The following is a 21,952-nucleotide window of genomic DNA, read 5'->3' as shown; positions in this document are numbered from 1 at the left end:
GAGAATGCTGCCTCCATTGTTCACCCTGCACTTGCTGGCTCGGGAAGTACAAAGTCAGGGATTGCACTCATTGGTGTGATATCAGAGATGGGCAGTGTGCTGTGCTCAAATGGTTAACAGTTGTCATGCTAAAGTTGGGAATATTGGGCTAGAAATATGGATGCTCACTTATTTGGCTGGTAGGCTCCCTCCCGTATGCTGGAGTTTGACCGATCCTGTGTACAACTGCTCTGGCCTGCAGCTATGCAGCCTGTATCTACTCAATCCTGCTCCTCGTGACCCTAAACTGAAGTTCAAAGTAGACAATCTGAGGGTATGTCTGCACTTAAAGGCTGCAGCGGCATGGCTGCAGCACTTCAATGTAGACGCTCACTACAGCGACTGCAGGGCTTCTCCCGTTGCTGTAGTTAATCCACCTCCCCAAGAGGCAAGAGCTTGGTCAATAGAGGAATTCTTCCGTAGACCTAGCACTATCTACACCAGGAGTTAGGTCGTCTTAACTATATCTCTCAGGGTGTGATTTTTCAGTGTAGATCAGCCCTTAGAGGGCAGGCTGTAGCAAAGTGACTTTCCCTTTGATCACGCAGATTTCTAGTCTCACCGACCATGTCGTGCCCAGCCAGACAATGATGTTTTTTTAAAAAAACACTGACGGAGAAAAGGGAGTTTAGCTTCCTAGGGAAAATTAAGTACAAAGAGAAATCAGCTTTGGCAGGTACAGTGGTAATGCTTTACTGCCTACTGCATAACTACCCCTTTTGTCTCTCCCTTCTTGCCTTTCCTCCTCACTCTTTCTCTCCATTCTTCACCTTTTTTCCTACTTTCCCTGTCCTTCCCTTATTGTTATCATTTACAGTTTACCACATACAAGAAAAGAAACATTCAACTGAGCTGAACAAAATAAGCATTCCATTGGACTCTAAACAAGAAATGTAACATTTATACACATAGGCCAAATCCTCAGCTGGTGAAAAATAGCCTATAATAAATAAGAATAAATCCATTGACTTCTGTGGAGCGTTACCAATTTATCCTAGCTGAGGGTTATCAAGATCAGAGGTGAGCCCAAGCCAGAAAGTTCAGATCCAAATTCTCCCAAATTTCAGGGATTCATGGACCCAAGGATGTCCGTGATGTCCCAGGGATGTTCTGTCCCACCTCTAATGAAGGTCAGTGTCTATTTAGGGGCTGTACTTCCCTGCTTCTCAGCAGTAAGATAAGCTCAATAGATTTGGGTGGTACTTAGCTGCTCAAATGCCAGGAACATACTGAGAACATTGCCAGGTTTCAGAGTAGCAGCCATGTTAGTCTGTATCCGCAAAAAGAAAAGGAGTACTTGTGACACCTTAGAGACTAACAAATTTATTTGAGCATAAGCTTTCGTGAGTTACAGCTCACTTCATCGGATGCATGCAGTGGAAAATACAGTGGGGTCTACCAATGTGATATATGCCATCATGTGCCAGCAATGCCCCTCTGCCATGTACATTGGCCAAACTGGACAGTCTTTACGTAAAAGAATAAATGGACACAAATCAAACGTCAAGAATTATTACATTCAAAAACAAGTCAGAGAACACTTCAGTCTCTCTGGTCACTTTGATTACAGACCTAAAAGTGGCAATTCTTCAACAAAAAAACTTCAAAAACAGACTCCAATGAGAGACTGCTGAATTGGAATTAATTTGCAAAGTGGATACAATTAACTTAGGCTTGAATAAAGACTGGGAGTGGATGGGTCATTACACAGAGTAAAACTATTTCCCCATGTTTATTTCCCCCCCCACACACACACACAAACACACACACTGTTCCTCAGACGTTCTTGTCAATAGCTGGAAATGGCCCACCTTGATTATCACTACAAAAGGTTCTCCCCCACCCACCCCGCTCTCCTGCTGGTAATAGCTCACCTTACCTGATCACTCTCCTTACAGTGTGTACGGTAACACCCATTGTTTCATGTTCTCTGTGTATATAAAATCTCCCCACTGTATTTTCCACTGAATGCATCCGATGAAGTGAGCTGTAGCTCACGAAAGCTTATGCTCAAATAAATTTGTTAGTCTCTAAGGTGCCACAAGTACTCCTTTTCTTTTTTTGAGAACATTGCAAAATTCTCCTTTCTGTGGAGTTCAAAGCCCTATCTGTTTGATCCTTTTCTCAAGTGGCAAAGCAATCAGAGGATGGCTTTAGAAGATAAGCAGTAATTTCCCTTCCTTTGTATCCTGAAGCTTGTTGTGCAGAGTAGTGATTATACTGAACAATAGTCAGAGTTTGTTTTGCGGTCACCTTCACCTTTAGAGAGGTTGGACTTAAAGGGGGGGACAGAAGATGTTGCTTTAGCGCTTCCAATGCACCCCTCGCTCTGAAGGCTGATCGTGAGCTACAGTTTCCAGCTGGTTTCTTTCTCTCCTCTGGGGAGCAAAAGTGGTAAACAGCTGTAAAGCGGATTCTCTAGTGTGTCAAGATTGCTCACTGCACAAAACGGTTCTGAAAACTCTGTCTTTCAGACAAATTACTCAGATAAATTGTCGTTGGCTGATAAGTCACATCTGCTTTACAATTACAGTTTAGCCAAAAGTTGACCAAGGAAGGAAAAGCGTCACAATTAGAATCAGCTTGTGGCTTCATCCCTCCATTTGCCTTGTGTCTTAGCTCAATTCAGCCCAGGGGTCAGTTTCTGCACCAAAAGAATTGGACTTTTTATTCACTGGGTAGCCATTGAATCGGCTACTGGCTCCTGAACCATGATCACAGGAGAAAGGCCATTAAATGGGTTGAAAGGTTTGAAGCAGCCCCTGCTCAGACCCCTAAGAAAAGACAGCAGCACCCTTTTGTTGATCATTTTAGCCATATATTCAATGCTGATGAATCACTCAGTAATCAGCAGTGTAAGACTAAAAGAGATCCTCCATCAAAAAGTAAGGCTTCAGGGAACAACACTATGCACAAATAAATAAATAAAAGCCCAGCCCTTTTCTCCTATGGATTAGGGCATTTCAGTAATCCCTGTCCATGTTAAACAAACCATGTGTATAGTAAAACACAGGCAGGATAGATGAGTCTACACTGTCCCTTTTGCTTAACTGTGTGCGTGATGCTGTGCAGGTAAGCCTCTGCTCAGACAATATATAATGCCGGGTGCTTTGCAGTTCTTTGGTGCTGCCTTCATCAGACTTAGGTACCTTGGGGCTGGGTTTAACCCAACCCTTTCAGCCAAGACTAAGACCTCGGTTGTAGCAGCCAGTGCTCACTGTTTCTTGTTCAATTGTGCATTCTGCAAACTGCAGGGAGGCTAGGAGCTGGTTAGGCTAAAGTCCACTATGGCTCAGAGCTGGAGGGCGGCAGGGAGCAGCATACCAGGACCCTAGTGACCTTTCCTCATTAAGGGAGTGGGGCGTTTAAAGTCCTAGGTGCTGATGAACCAGTACTGCTGTGTATCAGTCAGTGGGGTATACAGCATTAAAAGATGCTGCTCTTTAATAGGTGCCATGAAGATGAGCTGCTTGATTGGTGTGGAGAGTGCTGGCATGCCCGCCTATCAGTCATGTCACTTAAAGGCAATTCTTCCTCTCCAAAGTACATCGTGTTGTTCTGCATGAACGTACGCTCCCTTTCCTATCACAGGACATCAGCTCCCTGCACTGATGAGCTCCTGGAGATTAAGTTAAATACCTAAAGGGGCAATTGATAAAAATCTACACATATGTGAAGGATGCAAATACCAAGATGGGATTCAGAAACTCAGATAATATGTGGGGGCAGTAGAAGAGGATGGGCTGATTGTTTAGGGTGATTTAAGGGAGTATGAATAATGGGATGAAACTGAGCAAAGATAAATTCAGGTTAAATATCACCCAAATACTTATAATACTGAGACCATGGAATAGTCTCCCACGAGAGGAAGTATAAGCGCATTTAAAGCTAAACTGCATAAAGCAGTGGAGAATACACTGTAAGAAATAATCCTACCGCAGCTGTGTGGGGAATTAGATGACCTACTACAGTAAGGCATCAGCTCTAGTGATTCTGATTCTATTAGTGAAATTTGTGTGTATGATTAGGTGCCAGCACCATATATGAAACATTTATGCTAGTTGGAAAGCCATGTATGAAGTAGTTTACATCCCCTTGTGTATTTGTGTTAGCATTTGATTCACGTCCCTCATTTGAGATCTCCCTAACTCAGTGGTGACTCATAGCTCTGAAGATGAACCATGCAGCATTTCTGCTTTAACTCCACTTTGTACCTTGTCTTTTGGTAGAGCCAACCCTCTTCCCTTTGCATGCTGGACTTGCTCCATGTGGCACGCGACATTGCATGTGGCTGTCAGTATTTGGAAGAAAACCACTTCATTCACAGGTGAGTAAGACCATTTGCTATTAAGGACTATTTACCATTGCCCTTTGTACGTGTGGGTGTGTATTGTATTGTAATATATTGGCTAGCATGTACGGGTAATTCTGTAGTGAATATGTTTGTGTACCACTGCCCTCTAGTGGTTGGATGTTTTTAGAAGATAAGAGCCAAAAGCCCAACAAATAGTAATTATTCACAGGGACTCTACTTTATCTCAAGTGAGGAAGGCCTGTATTCATGGTGCCAAAGAACCTGAGCTCTATCCCAGGGCCACAACATGCATGCAGTTTATTTGTCATCTGCACAAAAGCAACCAGGAATTTGTTACAGTAGGTTGCAGGCCTTCCCTCCAGCAAGCTTTGATCATTGCCCTTCTGTTCATTCTTGCATTCTGTGCTTCCTTGCTGTTCTCATCCTGGCCCTGGACACACACACGTTAAAGTTCAGACCTGGAATGAAAAATGGCACCATATGACTGACGGCTCCCAGTGTGTAAGATGTTTGAGATGGGCCTGATTCTAGCCACAAAGTCAAGCAAGGCTAGAGAGCCACTCACCTGTCCCCTTTTCAGTAGGGGTTGTTCCCATCCAGGCCTCAGATATGTGGTTAAGACAGCAATACTCTCTCCACATTTTCCAAACATCAATAATTTAATGATGACCTGAAGGCCCAGAGCTTCTCTTTCCAGGAGTATTTCTTAAATCCCCTCTGTTATGGTTCCAGGGTCAGCTGTACCTTTGATCCTTTGCTCAGTTTCCCCCTGGGTACCTTTCCAAGAGACAGGCCCAACACCTGCACTTCTCTCAGGATGAAATTTCACCATTCACCCCACTCTTAGACTGGGTCCCCTATTCACCAACTGGGAATCGTCAGCAGCTCCAGCTGTGTTTTGCCCGCTGCTGTAGATTTCTCTTTGGCACGTGTGACCAGTATGAAAGTGTAGTGACAGAGAACAGCTTGTTCCAAACAAAGTATTATTTATTTAACCAAAGGAACACAACAAACAGTGAGGGAAAGGATGTTGTGACGGCCAAGACTAGAACAAGACTTGGGTTCAAAAAAGAACTAGATAAGTTCATGGAGGATAGATCATCAATATCTATTGGACAGGCAGGGATGGTTTCCCTAGCCTCTGTTTGCCAGAAGCTGAGAATGGACGACAGGAGATGGATCACTTGATGAATACCTGTTCTGTTTATTCCCTCTGGGGCACCTGGCATTGGCCGCTGTCGGAAGACAGGATACTAGGCTAGATGGACCTTTGGTCTGACCCAGTATGGTCGCTCTTATGTTCTAAAAGGGTTACAACAATAAAAGGCTTGTACACATGTTATCATACCTATGCCTTAATCTTTCCTTGTCAGTTTAGATAGGTCCCACTTTTCCCAGGCTCCCCCGGCATTGGGCCTGGATGAGATAGACTGCACCCCCTGCAGCATCTGCCTCTGTGTCCGTCTGACCTTCAGTCTCCTCCTAGAGCTCACAGGCACTCTTTTATTCATTTAAAAGTCCCTTTGTTTGTCCTGGGACACCTGAACCTGGTCAGTCTGGTTTATGCATCTCGCCAGAGGGGTTGGAAGTAGACTTCCAGCACTGTACTGTCCATTAGGCACCAGTAGCTGAGTTAGAGTCATTGCCTGGTTCCTGTGTATGTGTTGAGAGGTACATTAAGAATTAACCCATAGTGTTCTATACAGCAAGCCCCACCACAATACTCAGACATATAGAGGTACACAAAATATTTATAAAAATAATGCAAATCTAGTCCACATTCTTCAGACCTTTTCAATATCTTCAGTAGTTCTAATTTTAAGGAAATAATTTGAGAGTTTTGTAGCCTCCACCATGGTTAAGAATAGCCAAATCTGTGGTCCTTCTGGCTGAAAAGTCCAAGGTGCTAACCATCAGTGCTTTCCCATTATCTGTCCCTTATCTCTCCCCACTGTCCTGAACGGTCATTGGAAAAGCTTAGCAGCCACATGGAGCAGAGTTGCAGGGCTTTGCAGGGGAGCCACAAACTTATTGCTGCGATTTTTTAGTTCACTTCTCTGAGGTGATTTTGCCAGGCTTGTGCTCTTGGTTTTCATTCTAGTAATTCAAGTGTCTGTCTAGTTTCTGAAATCCAAGTTTGAGCATTTTCCTTGTAGCACGGACTGTACTGCCTGCCTCTGGCATAGAAGTGACTACGCATGACAAAGATGTACTAGATATAGGGGCAGTACTCATGATTGGGACGGTGTGTTGTTGGAAGAGGTGGATTGTCCAACTCAGATCTTTTACTGCCAACTTTCTAGAGTCTCAACAATACTTGCGAGGATGGGGTGTTAGCAGGAGGCTCCTGCCATACTGAGTAATGTGTGTGTGATGATAAAAGGCATTAAAGAATTATTACAAGTAGCAAATGGAATGTTTAAATGCAAAAGATTTCTACTAAAACAATGGGACATAGCTTGTTATCCGCAGATATTGACTTTACTGGGATTTGAAGGGTCTCAGCCCTTCAGAAAAGCAGGCCATGTTTTCTTGTAATTTCCTTGGGCTTTTGCAAAACTGTTGAAAGGTTAAATGATTTTTTTCTTTTCTCTCTCCCTCTCTTTCTGCTGCTTTTCTTCTCTCTTTCTCAGGGACATTGCTGCCAGGAACTGTCTCCTTACTTGTCAAGGGTCTGGGAGAGTAGCTAAAATTGGAGACTTTGGAATGGCCCGGGACATATACAGGTAATAGAACTCAGTCTATGGCGTCACTAAGCAGAAATTTACCAGAACGGAAGATTATGTGCCTAGTTAAGTGTCATCATGTGCTGCTCTATTTGACCCCAGTAAAGGGATATTTCTGAAATCCTTCCCATATGACTCCCTGTCTGATGCAATTTTTGCTTTCAAGCTGTGGATTGACAGGCTGCTCACTGCTTCCTCAGAGCCTTCTCCTGGGAGAAGTTTTCCATATGGCCAGAGAACATTTTCTCCTTTTCTTGGATTCCATCCCTAGTTGTTTTCCTTTCACTTTTTCAGCACTAAGTGGCATAAGTCATTGGTGTGCCCTTTTGTTCTGTGGCTCCAAATCACTTTGAGTTTAATCTCCCTCTTCCTTGGTATTGACCCTGTTCCCTTCCGTTTTTTGTCATAAGTAAATCTCCTCAACTGACTGCATATAAAGCAGGAAAGATCAGGAGACTGTAATTACCCAAACTGGAATTTAGCCAGGCCACTAGGGTTAATGATGCTGCGCTTGCAAGAAGTGCCAGGAAATCTTTAATGATCACAAGTGGTCAGGACATCAGTTTACAGCTCATCTGCAACTCAGAACCTTAGCGCCTCCTAACACAGTGCTGGAGAATTGATTCACTCCTGACTCAGTGGAAAGAAAGCCACTTACTGAATCACCAACACAATTTCTTATAGTACCTTGGGATTTTTCTGTTAAGAGGTCACCCATGCAAGTACTGAGCAGGCCTGACCCTATTTAGCTTGAGTTCTGGGAATCTCCCAGCCTGAGGTGATGGGACTGTAGCACTCCCTTAGAGATGTGAGTGCATCTGAGCTCTTAGGTTTTTGTTACCAAACAAGACCCTACTACCATGAAGCCCTGCAATACAAGAGGATTCTGATATGGCAAAACAGCCTCTGTCACACATGCACACTTGGCACAACTAACTGCTAGTACTCTTTACTCCTCTTCAAAGGAGCCTATGAAATTTACACACTTTTCTATGCACAGACATTCACTTTGTGTGCACACTGTCGCTTGCATGCACAAGCTCCCATTTGTGACTACCAGTACAAGGGTTTGATCTTGATGGATTTAATTTTAAATGATATCAACACAAAGGGCCTGATATCTAGCTAAGATTGTTAGGATTTTATGCTGACAGCCATCACCGCAGTGTCTGGGTACCATCTACATAAAATTGATGGTAATAGCAAAATTCCTAGTGGGTTTCATGTGCACTCTGGCTTTTCTCCCTTACCATGCTAAGAATGCTGCCTGGGGTATTCTCATAGACTCATAAACTTTAAGGCCAGAAGGGACCACCATGGTCTGACCTCCTGCACATTTCAGGCCACAGAACCTCACCCATCCACTCCTGTAATAGACCCTTAATCTCTGGCTGAGTTACTGAAGTCCTCAAATCATGGTTTAAAGACTTCCAGTGACAGAGACTCCACCATTTACACTAGTTTAAACCTGCAAGTGACCCAGGCCCCATGCTGCAGAGGAAGGTGAAAAACCCTAGGGTCTCTGCCAATCTGACCTAGCAGAGTTGTTTTCTGGTGGTTGATTTGTTTGTTATAGGTTTTTATTATTTTTGAGGTGGGTGCTTAACTGGATGTGGGTATCAGTGCTGTGAAATGTCATTCCTGCTACAGTGAAAAAGCTTTTCCAAAGAGGAAGGTTTTGCTCTGAGACACTTACACATGTGAGTAATTCCAGTGAAACTATCCACAGGATTACTCACAAGTTGCGGGATTAGGCACAAAGTGAGGGACAGCACAGAACTGTCCCTACATTAAATGCCTGTTCCCACTGTTACTATGGATAGAAAAAGATCTTGTCAGTATAATCTCTGCCATGCTCCTTTGTCTGTAAGAAAAGCCACGATTTAAGCTCTTTACTAAACGAGCCAGTCCCCAGGCTGGTAACTGTAATCCTTTAATTAGAAAAGTACTATAGTAATGCCACTTTCTTTCTGAATCCTGGGCCGACTGTTCACTTTGTTTTTCCTCTGCAGGGCCAGCTATTATCGAAAGGGAGGGTGTGCAATGCTGCCAGTCAAATGGATGCCGCCCGAGGCCTTTATGGAAGGAATATTTACATCAAAAACTGATACATGGTGGGCTTTTTTTTTTTCGTAATCTGTTTTTACAAATGACTCACTCTCTACTTCCCATTGTAAAAGGAACACGTTCCCTTCCTTCCCGCCGCCCCCCCCCCCCCCCCCCGAAAAAAAAAAAAAAAAAGAAGAGATGGAGGTTTGAAACCCAGGGATCTAGTGGAGGGGATGAGGGAGCGAATAGCCGGATCCTTGCAACATGAAGACTTTCTCCTGAGAGCAATGGAACTGGCTTAGATGCTGTATTGGTTATGAACAGGTGATCTAGGAAGGAAGGTGTCAGCTGTATGCTATTGAAAGGAGTCTAGCCTCTTTGTAGGAGCAAACCATCTTTCAGTGGCAGGGACAGACACAGCCAGTGTCAGAGGAGCAAGTGGAAACACCCTAAATTGCCACCTCCCCGTGGCCCAATGCAGCACATTAAGCCATGTGTTTCCAGGTCCCAGGGGAAGGTGGGAGGGAGATTGGGCTGGCCAAGTCAATGAAGGGCTGTGGATACCCCCAAAAGTGCAGGGTCTTGAGCAGTCACTTGAACTGTTTGTGTCTGAGCCTAGCCCTGCTCACTCTGCTGTGGCTGGCAGTCTCTCGTGTCAGGAAGCAGAGGGCCAGTGTTGACAGAGCAGGGGTACTGCTGATTGGGAAAGAAACGCTCAGGAGAAGCTGGGTCAGGAAGCCCGGAGTGCAGGAGAGTGTTTGGGGAGAGGAGGCGACTGTGAAGCCACCAGTACTAATGTTCACCAGCTGCCTTCCCAGGATGTGGAGTGAGAGTATAAAGCCTGTTTCTCAGCTGATGGAACAAGTTAAATCCTCCCAGGGACACAGTAGCGTTGTATGCTGTCCATCAGCACCAATGTGGTGATCGTTGGGCTGTTTTATTCTGTTCCCAACCACACTGTAGTGTTTAACCCATAAAATGTTGGCATTTTCCAAGCTGCCAGTCAAATGAACGCTGAGGAGGTTGTATTTTCAATCTTCAGAGTGTTACATGCCCAGCCACAAAGACCAAAGCTTGTGATGTAACCCAGGGAATATTCTAATTTTAATTCCCTGAAACATATGGGGCTAGGACTCTGCAGCTAGGGGTCACTTGTATCATCTGTACAAGAGCAAAGTACATTGTTGTTTATTCAGGAACACAGGATTTGCCATAAAGGATCAAACCACAGTCCTGCCTCCGGCAGCGGCTAATGCCCAATGCCTCAAAAGAATGTAAGTCTTCTCACAATAATACACCTGTTGTATCAAATTATGACATGCTAGACACAAAGTATGTATGATTATTTCCTGACCCTGCTGGGCAAACAGTTGTACTCTGAAGCATGACATTTAATTACCCACATCACAGTCTTGGCTTGCTTAATAACTGTTGTTACTGATGCCCATAAAATCATCCAGCCCTTCTTTTGCATCAGCCACTTTGTCTTCGTGTTCTCCTGCAGCTGAGAATTCTGCAGGTTGACTGACTGTAGGGTGCACAAAGCAAATACTGCTTTTAATGGCTCTAAGTGCATAGCCGTTGAATTGCAATGCTATTTTGTGCCTGTGTCTTTGACCTTCTTTCCTTCTGTTCTGTGTCCAGGTCCTTTGGTGTGTTGCTGTGGGAGATATTCTCTCTTGGATACATGCCTTATCCTAGCAAAAGTAACCAGGAGGTTCTGGAATTTGTAACTAACGGAGGAAGGATGGATCCACCCAAAAACTGCCCTGGCCCCGTGTATGAGACTAACTCATTTTGTGCATGAACACTGCTCTGGCCAGAAGATTATTATCTTTATGACCATATATTTAATGACCTTCCTTAATGAACTCAAGTTCCAAAGACTTTTTCCCTACTGGTAATGTTATCTGTCAGCCCTTTTAGGTTAGTAGTTGGTGCCTTCTTGGGAAGTATTGACCATTGGCTAGTGTATTAAAAAATATTGGTCAATAGCTCTGTCCTTCAGATTAGATGTAAAACTGCAAGTTCTGACCACCTGTGGCCATGAAAGATCCCTGGTGTTGCTCACAAGTAGCAAAACCTTGGCTCAGTTAATTATGTTCTAACCTGCCTGCAGTGAATTCCTTGTATGGTTTCAGTTGGGGCAGGTCATTTTTCTGAAGTGTCACTAGATTCCACCGCACAGGTGGTGGGTGAAGCAGTACATCTACCTGGATGGCCTGATTTTCAAATATGCTGTAGGGGCTCGGTGCCTTTGAAAATCAGTTCAATGGTGTTGGGACCCTTTGGAATAAAAGGTAGCACACAATTATCACTAGATCTCCTGCAGTACAGCATGGCTTCCAGTTTAGTTTCTCAAGGCGATACTTCCCTGACTAGCCACCAAGGGCAGTGTATGACATGGAGTAACATCCTGTCTTCATCTGAATGGCCCACCTAAGGCTGTGTGGAAAAGGAACATCATGGTTTGGAAGGAATATTTTCAAAGGATGTATGGTAGAAGAGACTCCTGGCAAGGCACCTCTGTGGGAATTCCCAAACCACTTCTTTGAATCCATACCCCCATTCGTATCAGTTTGATTTCTAAATGGCAGTTGGAGCAGCTTCCCTCTCCATAGAGGTGTTTTTCTCCCCAGTACCAGACATAATGTTTCGAGTTTGTGGGAAGTGAGGAGGGGATTGGATGGAAATAGCCACTTTGTTAGGTCTTCCCCATATGTAGCAAAGGCCTGATTTTTTCACCAGTGGTGTCAATTTCACGACACGTTCCTACCAGCAGCATTTAAGGGTCTATTTGGCCCTTGAGGTGCGCTATCTGCGTGCAGATGGAGAGTGGTATAGGCCCCTACACTTGAAGCCACAGCAGGATGGACTTTTTCACTTTTCGTGGAAGGTGACAATGAACACTTCGTGGGCGGGTGGGTACTGATGGACCATGGTGAACTGAAGTTCATTAACTACCAAACGAATCTTCCTTTTGCCTTCCTGCTTGTCATGATTTTCTCTCCTTCTGCTGTTGTAGGTATCGTATAATGACCCAGTGCTGGCAGCACCAGCCTGAAGACAGGCCAAACTTTGCCATAATACTGGAGAGGATTGAATACTGCACGCAGGTATTTGCTTTTTCATCTTGCAGCATAAGACAACCAGTGGGCAGTACTGCACTACCTCAGTGAGCTCTAAACATGTATGTTGTGTTAGCCCGAAATCAGTGTCATGTAGTAAACAGAGGTGATGGATTCTCTCTGCCCTTCAGAAACACATGCTTCCATCTCACTGCCCAAAGAGCGGGGTGCTCCCTCACTGCCCATGCACACACCCCACAGGAGGAGAGGCTGTACACAGGCATAGCAACTCTGTGACTGCTGTTTCTACATCAAGGTACAGTTCCTCAGCAAGCCAAAGGCCTGAGCCAGTCCACCAGGTTGCACTCTAGCACTTTCACTCCTTTCTTCCCTAGCTGTGCTGCAAGGGGATTGCCAGGTAGCAGCCACTTTGCACATTTTAACTCTTAAGACGTTGACCAGTACAGAGCTGGGATGGATCTGACCCAGGGCACCAGTTCCAGTAGACCCCTTGAACTCTGGAGAGGTTTGGATCCAGACGGAAATTTCTTGGTTAGAGCCAAGATGGATCTGAACTGGAACACTGGATGCAGCGGTGAACTCTGGGGCAATCTGGATCTAGATTCAGGTTACATTTCTTGGGGACTGCAGTGCTATAGGAGCTCTAAGGTCAAGCAGAGGGATTGAGTTTCCTGACTTGAACCTGATTTCCCTTTTTAGTACACAGCTCATTAACCCAGCTCTTCTAGTCTAGTGGTCTCGCAAATGAAGCAGTCAAGAAACTGTTGGCTTGCAAGCTTTGGCACAGACCTGCACAAGGCCAGGCAGCATGTCATTTCACCATTCTGAGCTTCAGTTTCCCCATGTGTAAAATAGGGCTGGTACTGATCCACCCGCTGGGGTGTTGTGAGCTATGTTCCCTCGAAGGTGCACGCCTTCGCGGCTGTGCAAGAGGCCATCAAAGGCCACACACTTAATTAGCAGAGCCACACAGGTGTGCACACTGCACACAGGTGGGCCTGGAAGATGGCAGTGGGGTGAGGTGTGGGCAGTGGGGTGAGGTGTGGGATGGAAGATGGCAGTGGGGTGAGGTGGGGAATAGGGGGTAGGTGGGGGCAGTGGGGTGAGGTGTGGGATGGTGATAGGGAAGCTTGGGGCGTGTGGGGCTGTGGCATGGCCAATAGCGACATCTCTGCCCCCCAGCCTGGGGGCTGTGGTGGGGAGAGACACCTCTCCCCCGGCCCGAGACGCTTCTCCCTCCCAGCTCCAGGGCTGTGACGGGGTGAGACACATCTTCCCCAGCCCGAGACGCCTCTTCCTCCCTACCCAGGGGCTGTGGCAGGGCGAGGTGCCTCTCTCTCCCAACCCTGGGGCTGCGGCGGGGCGAGGTGCCTCCCCCTCCCAACTCCGGGGCTGTGGCGGGGTGAGACGCCTCTCCTCCGGCTCCGGCCCTGGAGCTGCTGCAGCAAGAGAGGGCTGGGAGAAGTCCTCCCTCCTCATCGCAGCTCTAGGGCAACCTGCACCCCAAACCTCTCATTTCCAGCCCCACCCCAGAGCCCGCACCCCCAGCTGGAACCCTCACCCTCTCCCACCCTCCTGCCCCAGCCTGGAGCTCCCTCCCACACCCTGAATCCTTCATCCCCCCCGGCCCCACCCCAGAGCCCTCACCCCCCGTACTCCAACCCTCTGCCCTAGCCCTGAGCCCCCTCCCACACTGCAAACCTCTTGGCCCCACCCCCACCACACATCACCTTCATATTGGTGCACATAACAAAATTCATTCTGCACATGGATGGGAAAAATTAGAGGGATCATTGTGAGGTTTAATCCATTAATTTTTGAAAGGTGCTTTTAGATCATCACGTGGAGATGTTAACTTGTTTTTGGTTGTCTATTAATAGTAAGCAGTTGACCCAACTTCTCATACTTTTACAGCTTTCTGGGGAACGTTTTCAAAAGTGCCTAAGTCCCATTGAAATGCCTAAATTACTTAGGGGCCCGACTCCATGGAGGCTTAGGCTCCTAAGTGGCTTAGGTCCTTTTGAAAATGTTACCCTGCATGCCTAGAGTCCCCACCTTCCTCCACATTGCTGCTACATTTTCACAGCTGTAACTGCTTCTGCATTACAAAAAAAGAAAAGGAGTACTTGTGGCACCTTAGAGACTAACCAGTTTATTTGAGCATGAGCTTTCGTGAGCTACAGCTCACTTCATCGGATGCATAGCATATCGTGGAAACTGCAGAAGACATTATATACACACAGAGACCATGAAACAAAACTTCCTCCCACCTCACTCCCCCGCTGGCAACAGCTTATCTAAAGTGATCATCAAGTAGATCAAGTAGACCAGCGGGGGAGTGGGGTGGGAGGAAGTTTTGTTTCATGGTCTCTGTGTGTATATAATGTCTTCTGCAGTTTCCACGATATGCTATGCATCCGATGAAGTGAGCTGTAGCTCACGAAAGCTCATGCTCAAATAAACTGGTTAGTCTCTAAGGTGCCACAAGTACTCCTTTTCTTTTTGCGAATACAGACTAACACGGCTGTTACTCTGAAATCTGCATTACAAGCGAATGGTATGAACTCTGTGTTCCAATCTGTGTCATCCCAACATTCTCCTTGCAGTTTCAGTTGCACCTGGGAATCCTTCTTCACTAAACTCCATGTGCTGTGTTTCTCTGTGCTGGTAAAAAAAGCTATCACGTTCCACCCCAGTGGTAGTTGCATTTCCCTGAGATTCCTTTTATAAAGTTTGCGCTCCTCTGTGGCAAAAGATGCTCTATGGATACAGGACAATTCTTATAAACAAGAGGCAATTGGCGACAATGCCTGAATATCAGCAGTGGCAAAAGAGTTTGAAAGAATCTCATTGTTCTCCCCTGTAGGATCCCGATGTTATCACCACCGCTTTACCTGTGGAATATGGACCATCCATTGAGGAGGAGGAGAAGGTTCCAATGCGCCCAGAAGACCCCAAAGCAATCCCTCCTCTGGTGGTCTCCCCACACCAAAAGAGAGAGAGTGACAAGCAGGCCCTGCCTTCTCCACCCCCTCTGCCCTCAGCCGTCACAGTTGGAAAACCTTTGGCAAAAGTGGCAGCCCCCGAGCCTCCGGTCCCTGTTAATGTGCGACCAGCCCTGGAAGGGGGACACATCAACATGGCCTATGCGCAATCCACCCTAGCTTCTGAGCTTCAGAAAGGCAGGGGGTCCAGAAATAAGCCTACCAATCTCTGGAATCCAACATACGGCTCCTGGTTTTCAGAGAAGCCTGTCGTCAAAAACAATTCTCTGCTGGAGAAAGAGGTGTCTGAGAGGGAGAATTTGGGGCACGAAGGAAACTGTACTGTGGGGCCCGGTGTTCTGACTAGCAGGCTGCCAGGCTCCTCTCTGCTCTTAGAACCGTCTTCACTAACAGCCAGCGTGAAGGAAGTGCCTCTCTTCAGGCTCCGCCACTTCCCCTGTGGGAACGTCAACTATGGATACCAACAGCAGGGCTTACCCCTGGAAGCCTCTGCCCCACCTTGCGCTAGCAATTATGAGGACTCTGTCCTTAGAAACAAGAGCCACGTAGCCCATCAGGGGCCTTGAGAGCCCTCTGCACTCTTGACTCTCATTCTGTGTGGCTCTTGAGCTTGGAGAGTATTGTCCTTGTCATCCAAGAGAGAGCAGACAGCGCTAACTTTCATTATGTGCCAACTAGCTCTGAAGTGCCACCCTTTGAAGCTGTGTTTTCAGATAACCCAGAAGCTTCAACTCATCGGAGCCTCTACTACTACGACGAAAAAGGGGGGATATTAACGTTAACTATAAGGCCCAGCTTTCGGTTGCATAAACTTATATGCATGGTCATTGTCGTGTCGTGCCCTTCCGTGTGCGCTTCTTCTCAATTGTGTACGCTCCGCTTAAATGTAAGGTCAGGATTCACTGCCTGAGTGTTTCATGTTTGGGGTTTTCCTTGCCAAGCTGCTGGTTGCTGTGGAATGGGACACTTGAAATCCCCTATGGATGGCAATGGTAGGGAAAGAACCATTTATTCAAAACAAAAAGGATAAAACATCTTTGAATGAAGACACCGGGGAACATTCCCAAGTTGCATTACAGCTGTAACATAGTCTGCAGCAGCCCTTGAATATGCGGTAATTACAGTATCATTGGCAGAGCAATGGAGAGATGCCAGTCACACTGTCTGGTTTGTGAGTAAGATGGGAAGTTAACTAACTGTAGAGGAAGAGAATGAAGTGCAAAAGGAGGATGGTTTATATTTTTTTCAGACCCAAAGCCAAGGACTGTACTGGGCCTTTAAAATTCTTTCTGTGCTACAGAAAGGAAGCATTGTGTTCTACAGGAACTTCTTGTTGTTCAGTGGAATTCAGGTGGAATTTTACAGGGCCAGGCTTGTGTGAGAGAGAAGTTAAAAAGGCCTTTGCAGTGAGAAATCACCAGTAGATGGAAATACAAAGGTCTGAAATGCCCTTTGACATGCCCTTTACTAACGACTCCAACCAGAAGGCTTGACCCCCATCGGGATTCTAGGTAGTGTCTGCATTTCACGGGTTCGTTACCCTTGTTCCTTTAACAGAATTCTTGTCTGCTAGTCCGTTAAAAGCCCAAAGCTGCACTGATGCATTCTGTACACCTTGTGCATGAAACGTGTGTGGTTACAAGATACACATAAGAATTGAATTCATTTGTAAAGATGTACATTAACAATTTACAATATACTCCGATGGGGCTGCCAAAGCAGCCGTGCTGCCTAAAATACATGGTGCCTATTTCCATAGAAATAGGTCTATGGGAGCAGCAGCAAAGGAATATAAAAGAGATGGATCTCGATCCAAGACCTTTAACTTTGGGGGAGTGGTTCAGCATCCAATCTTGGATCCAAACTTTGCAGTAAATTCTCTAACGAAAGAAACCAGAGCCCCAGATCAAAACACCCCAGTCTTTGGGGTGTCAGACACTCCCCCCCCCTTAAAGTATGGGTGCAGTGAAGTTCTTGTCCCTGCTCTGCCTTCCCCCACCCGTCTGGTAAATAATGCTGAAGTCTTAGTAGTGTAATGTTGAAATTGTGCATCAATTTTTTTTTAAATGAAGCTTATGTTAGCAGGTTTGAGTTGTGAACTGTAATGATTCTGTGGGTGCTTTGGACTTCACTCATCTGCTACTGGTATGTCACATGTCACGGCTGCATGGATTTCATGGCTGTAGTGGGGGCCAGAACTCAGGACCGTCGGTGGCAAATACAGAGGCCTCTTCCACTTGAGCTAAAAGGATGTTTCTGAGCTATAAGAGTATTGGGGTTTCTAATCCTTTCTGTGGACCAGCCACTAGAGGAGTGACTTGCTTACAGACACTGGAACAGGGCTGCCATTCCATCTAGCTTAGCACTGTTGCATTCACACTACTCTTGCTACTACAAGAAGTGAAGAATTCTTCTACTGTCTCAGGAAAGACAATGTGTTCCAATGACTGAGCTTTACTTTGTACCATCAAGGCTGTTTGCACTGCAGTATTATCCACGTGGACCTGAAGTTTTCTTTAGACATGTCAGCTTTCTTTTCCTTTTTCAAAAAGGGTCCAGATGAATTTTTTTCAAGCAGACCCCAAGGGAAAGCTGTATGATCTTACTGCTTTCTTTCACTCCTTTCAAGACAAGAAACCGCTCTGAGTTTTTACTGCTCTACCAGCGTGTATAGGTGAGGGAAGAACCTAGTCTGCGTAGTTGTATGGCCTTAAAGGAGCGTAGCTGAAATTTTAATAAACTGTGACTGTCCGTTTCAAGCATATTGATCTACAGACCTGGGACTGCCTGACCCTGCAACTCCAGTTATTGACAGTTTTCCAGTTGCTTCTGTTAAAAGTAGCATTTTTTTTTAAAGATGCTTTAGAACATCAGCAAAGGAAGATGAACAGATGCCTGACTAGCCTTTTTCCCTCCTCCCCATTCAGGGGAAGAGCAAGGAGACATACTGATTTCTTTTCTGCCTCTCGCTTGTGGTGTGCATCTATAATTTTATTGTGGGGGGGGGAAATCACCTTATATGTGTGAGTCTCACAATGAGAGCTAAAACCATTACTACCATTTACAGCTGGCCCATATGAACAGCATGTTTTGGTCAGTGGAAAATGGGGAATTGTAATTTAAAGTTCCTGACAATATTTTCTTCTACCATTCTTGGAGAGACTGTAGGGTAGGATGAGATCTTCAAAGACGCACAAACCTCAAACGAAATCTTCCTCTTGATAGTCTCTGTGCAAAGTGCTTTGGGCTAGAACAGTGGTGTTCAGATTGGCACTGGGCTTAGGCGGAGGAGGTTGGGATCTGTTGAATCAAGGCTAGGGTTAGGGCTGAGGCTGAATGGGGTGGAACAAGATTTTAGCATGAGATTTTGGCCCAAATGTCAGAAATCTGAGTTGGCATTTCTCATGCAGTTTCCATCATCTTGCATAAGCGGTTTCAGCCACATCCAAAACATGACCAGAAATGAGCTGCTTTTGGAGCCAATGAAGACATGGAACCACAGAGGTAGGTCTGAATTCAGCTCCTGACATACTTCTCCTGGAATTCAGAGGAGTTCAGAAGATGGAGTTGTGGCTTATTGCTAATACAAAATGTGACCCATCTCAGCCCCACCCCTATTATGATTGCTACACCAGCAGACCCCATTTCAGTGTGTCTGTGCTCACTTCCCACCCCCTTGCTGGGTTAGTGAAAACTCTGGGCATTGCTCTATTTCTCTGTTCCAGAACTGTGTATAAAGGCATTTACCAAATCATCATCTTTGGGAGCCCTCTGGTGCACTGCAGTATTCTGCATGGAGCAGTGCCTGTCACCAGTTACAGTGACCTCCAGCTTAGTACTGTGTGGACCACATTCTGCCCTCTGCTACACATATACTACCCCCACCCCAGTCATATGCATGCTTTTAAGCCTGTTGCTTAATTGTAAGCGTCTGAGTAGTCCCGCTGACAATGTCTTTGCAGGATCAGGGCCTTAATAAGAGGCTTTTTTCCCTGCACACTAATCCCGGTAGTGGGGTAACGAAAGGAAACTTCTCCCTGCTGCTGCCTGTTTGTGCTGTGGCTAAAATAGCATTTCACATCCCAGTATTGCACAGTGCCTGTTCACTTTAAATGTTTAACGATAATAGTCTTGTCTAAAGGGGTTGAGAGATGCTGTGGTAATAGCGCTGCTTCACCTGAATTATCACTGCTATGCTTTGTGAAATGCTCTGCAGAAATCAGTTCAGACAAGGAATTAAAAATGCGATGGAACAAGACACGCATAACAAATTTTTTCCTAAAAGCGGGTGGGAAGGGCAACGTAACAGCTGCTTGGTTTGTTGCCTTTGTCACCACATAGCACTACAAGGGAGCAGGGATGAAGTTAGCAGAACAAGTGAATGGGATGAAAAACAGGTGGAGAGCTCCGTGTCTGCATGGTCGTGCAGTGATTGATTGAGGGATATTCAGGTTTTTTAAAAAGTCTTTTATTTTAGCTATTTGCACCCCCAGTCGCCCTTGGAGGATCTGAAGCTATTCAGTGTTCATAAGCCTAATGCAGTAGGATCAGTGTAATTCCACAGTATTTTCACTGAAGTTCCTCCAGCTGTATACCAGTAACAAAAGCACTAGTGTGTGTAGAAGAGGGGCTTGTATGTAGAGGGGGAAATTGAGGGCTTGCTTCAGACAGGCTCAGTTTTAAATGCCTGATCATGTGAGCCTACATAACACTTTGACACATCATGTCTCCAGGGAGTCCTAACTAAAACACTAGATGCTATTTTAAGCTTGTAACAAACTTTTGTCCAGAACCAATATTTTAAAAGTCAGTGTGTCTTGGAGTAAGTTTTATATAAAATGTTCATGTACACAGTATTCCCCCCATTGTGGGCCTTGTGATTCTACTATAAACTATCTCATTGTAGATGTCTTCATTTGAGTATCATATGTAGCTACCTTTATGCTACAATGAAATGTGGGTAGCACGACGGCCTGTAAGACACCCAGTCTAATGGAAAAATAACTATGGCGTAGCTGTAAGTCATTTAACACTGAAACTGGCTAATTCCCATGTGGACTAGACCTAGGAAGGAGTGGTTCCTTGTTGAATTTCAGTAGGTTCTAGGTGGGTGCTAAGCTGTGTGTGTAAGGGGGAATGAGAGGATTCCTGCTCAGCCTTACCCCTGCCCACCCCCGCCCATGTACCTCATCAGTGTTGTAGGTTCAGGCAGCTATAAGGTGAATTACAACAGAGAAAGGAAGTGGCTATGGCTGTGTGAGAGGGGGACATGGGCCAGGAAGTATAAGGCAATGGCCTCCATCTGAGTTTAGGTTGTTCCACTTCCTGCTGGGACTGGCAGGGAGCTCATTGATAGGTTTACTTGAAGGTAGCTGTTTTCAGCCTGTAATGAACCAGTCAAGTGGCACATCCAACTGTAGCACCACCTGCTTCCCTTGCTGTGTCTGGGCACAGGTGGTGCATTGTCACAGAAGCCTCTGTGGTCTCTTTCTACAATGCACGCCAGGATTAGTCGATGGTACGTTAAGAAGAGTTTAATTTTGCAAACTGGGCCCTAGAGCTGCCACCATCATCTTGGTAAAAGAACCTTGAAAAACTAATCGTATAAAAATCCTTTTATCCCTGTAAAGACATCACATGTTGCCTACCCCATATTCCCCAAAGGAAAGTATCTGCATCCAGCTTTTCTGGTCTGTAACAATGCTTCATTAGAATGTCTATCACAGGTACAGCAGCTTATGCAACATTATGTATAAAGGAAGGGCCTATGCACTTCAGGGATATTAAAAACATAATATATGGTCATTGAGTATTTTGTATTGAATAGTGTACTTGTATTGTAAACAAGTGTAGTGAATCAAAAGGCATGAAGATAAATAAAATGACTGACTAATTCCAGCTGTTGGGTTATATATTGAAATCTTTGCAATAATTATCTCATCATCAATTCCTTTGCAGGACATCACACCTGGCCTGTAGTCTGAGGCGAACTATTACATCACTAAGCTGTAGAAGTAATTTCATATAATATTTCAACTCCTACCTAAAAATAAGAGCAAGTCCTGTTAATCTCCTTTCACGTGAGCTGCAGTGGCTATTTAGCAAAGTAAATGTGTTTTAAAGTTCATGGTGTTTCTTTTCTAATGGCAACAGGACTGACAAAATCACAGAGCCAGATTCGATCTCAGTCATCAATGAGCTGTGGAAAAAGCTATACAAGCCAAACAGATAGTGAGGTTAAATGACTCACCCAAGGTCATATTGGAAGATCTTGAGAGCCTTGGCTGAAGATCACCTATTGCTTTAGAAAAGGTTAAACATCATCCCCTGATTGTAGAGCCTGGGAACTAGAGCAAGACAGGGAACGTGACATGCCTAAAAATCACAGAGCCAGGTTCGATCTCAGTCTTCCTGTCATCACTGGTCTTTAATCTCACTGCAGTGTCAAGGTTAACTATCACCACTGCTGATCATTTTTGGCATAAAGAACAGGAAAGCAAGGCCCTCGAACAGTGGGAACCAGGAGTAGCTGTGCCTTTACCTCAGGTGCCATAGTTCAGCTGTGCAAAGAGCATTAGCCTCATTAGCCATGAAAAGAGTGGACAGATGATTCATTAAGTGTGCTCAGGCAGGTTAAGGCAGATCTTGAATTAAAAAGCAGGAATGTCTCTGGTCTCAGCAGTGGCCTAGGCCCTAAAGTTATTACAGACATTGCACTACCCAAAATTG

The 21,952-nt window shown here is 45.4% G+C and overlaps 1 protein-coding gene across 1 annotated transcript in view; it reads left to right on the top strand.

The window, feature by feature from the left end:
• The window catches only part of ALK (ALK receptor tyrosine kinase), a 514,101-nt gene extending 496,924 nt beyond the window's left edge, over positions 1 to 17,177 (top strand). The window contains exons 24-29 of the mRNA XM_027833891.3: positions 4,269 to 4,366; positions 6,988 to 7,080; positions 9,093 to 9,194; positions 10,774 to 10,908; positions 12,155 to 12,245; positions 15,085 to 17,177. Of these exons, the coding sequence (XP_027689692.3) occupies positions 4,269 to 4,366; positions 6,988 to 7,080; positions 9,093 to 9,194; positions 10,774 to 10,908; positions 12,155 to 12,245; positions 15,085 to 15,789 (1,224 nt within the window). The 3' untranslated portion in view covers positions 15,790 to 17,177. The remainder of the gene's footprint in view (positions 1 to 4,268; positions 4,367 to 6,987; positions 7,081 to 9,092; positions 9,195 to 10,773; positions 10,909 to 12,154; positions 12,246 to 15,084) is intronic.
• Positions 17,178 to 21,952: the final 4,775 nt, after the last annotated feature.

The sequence above is a fragment of the Chelonia mydas genome, chromosome 3 (assembly GCF_015237465.2).
Source record: "Chelonia mydas isolate rCheMyd1 chromosome 3, rCheMyd1.pri.v2, whole genome shotgun sequence".
NCBI lineage: Eukaryota > Metazoa > Chordata > Testudines > Cheloniidae > Chelonia > Chelonia mydas.
This window is presented reverse-complemented; position numbering and strand designations above follow the sequence as displayed.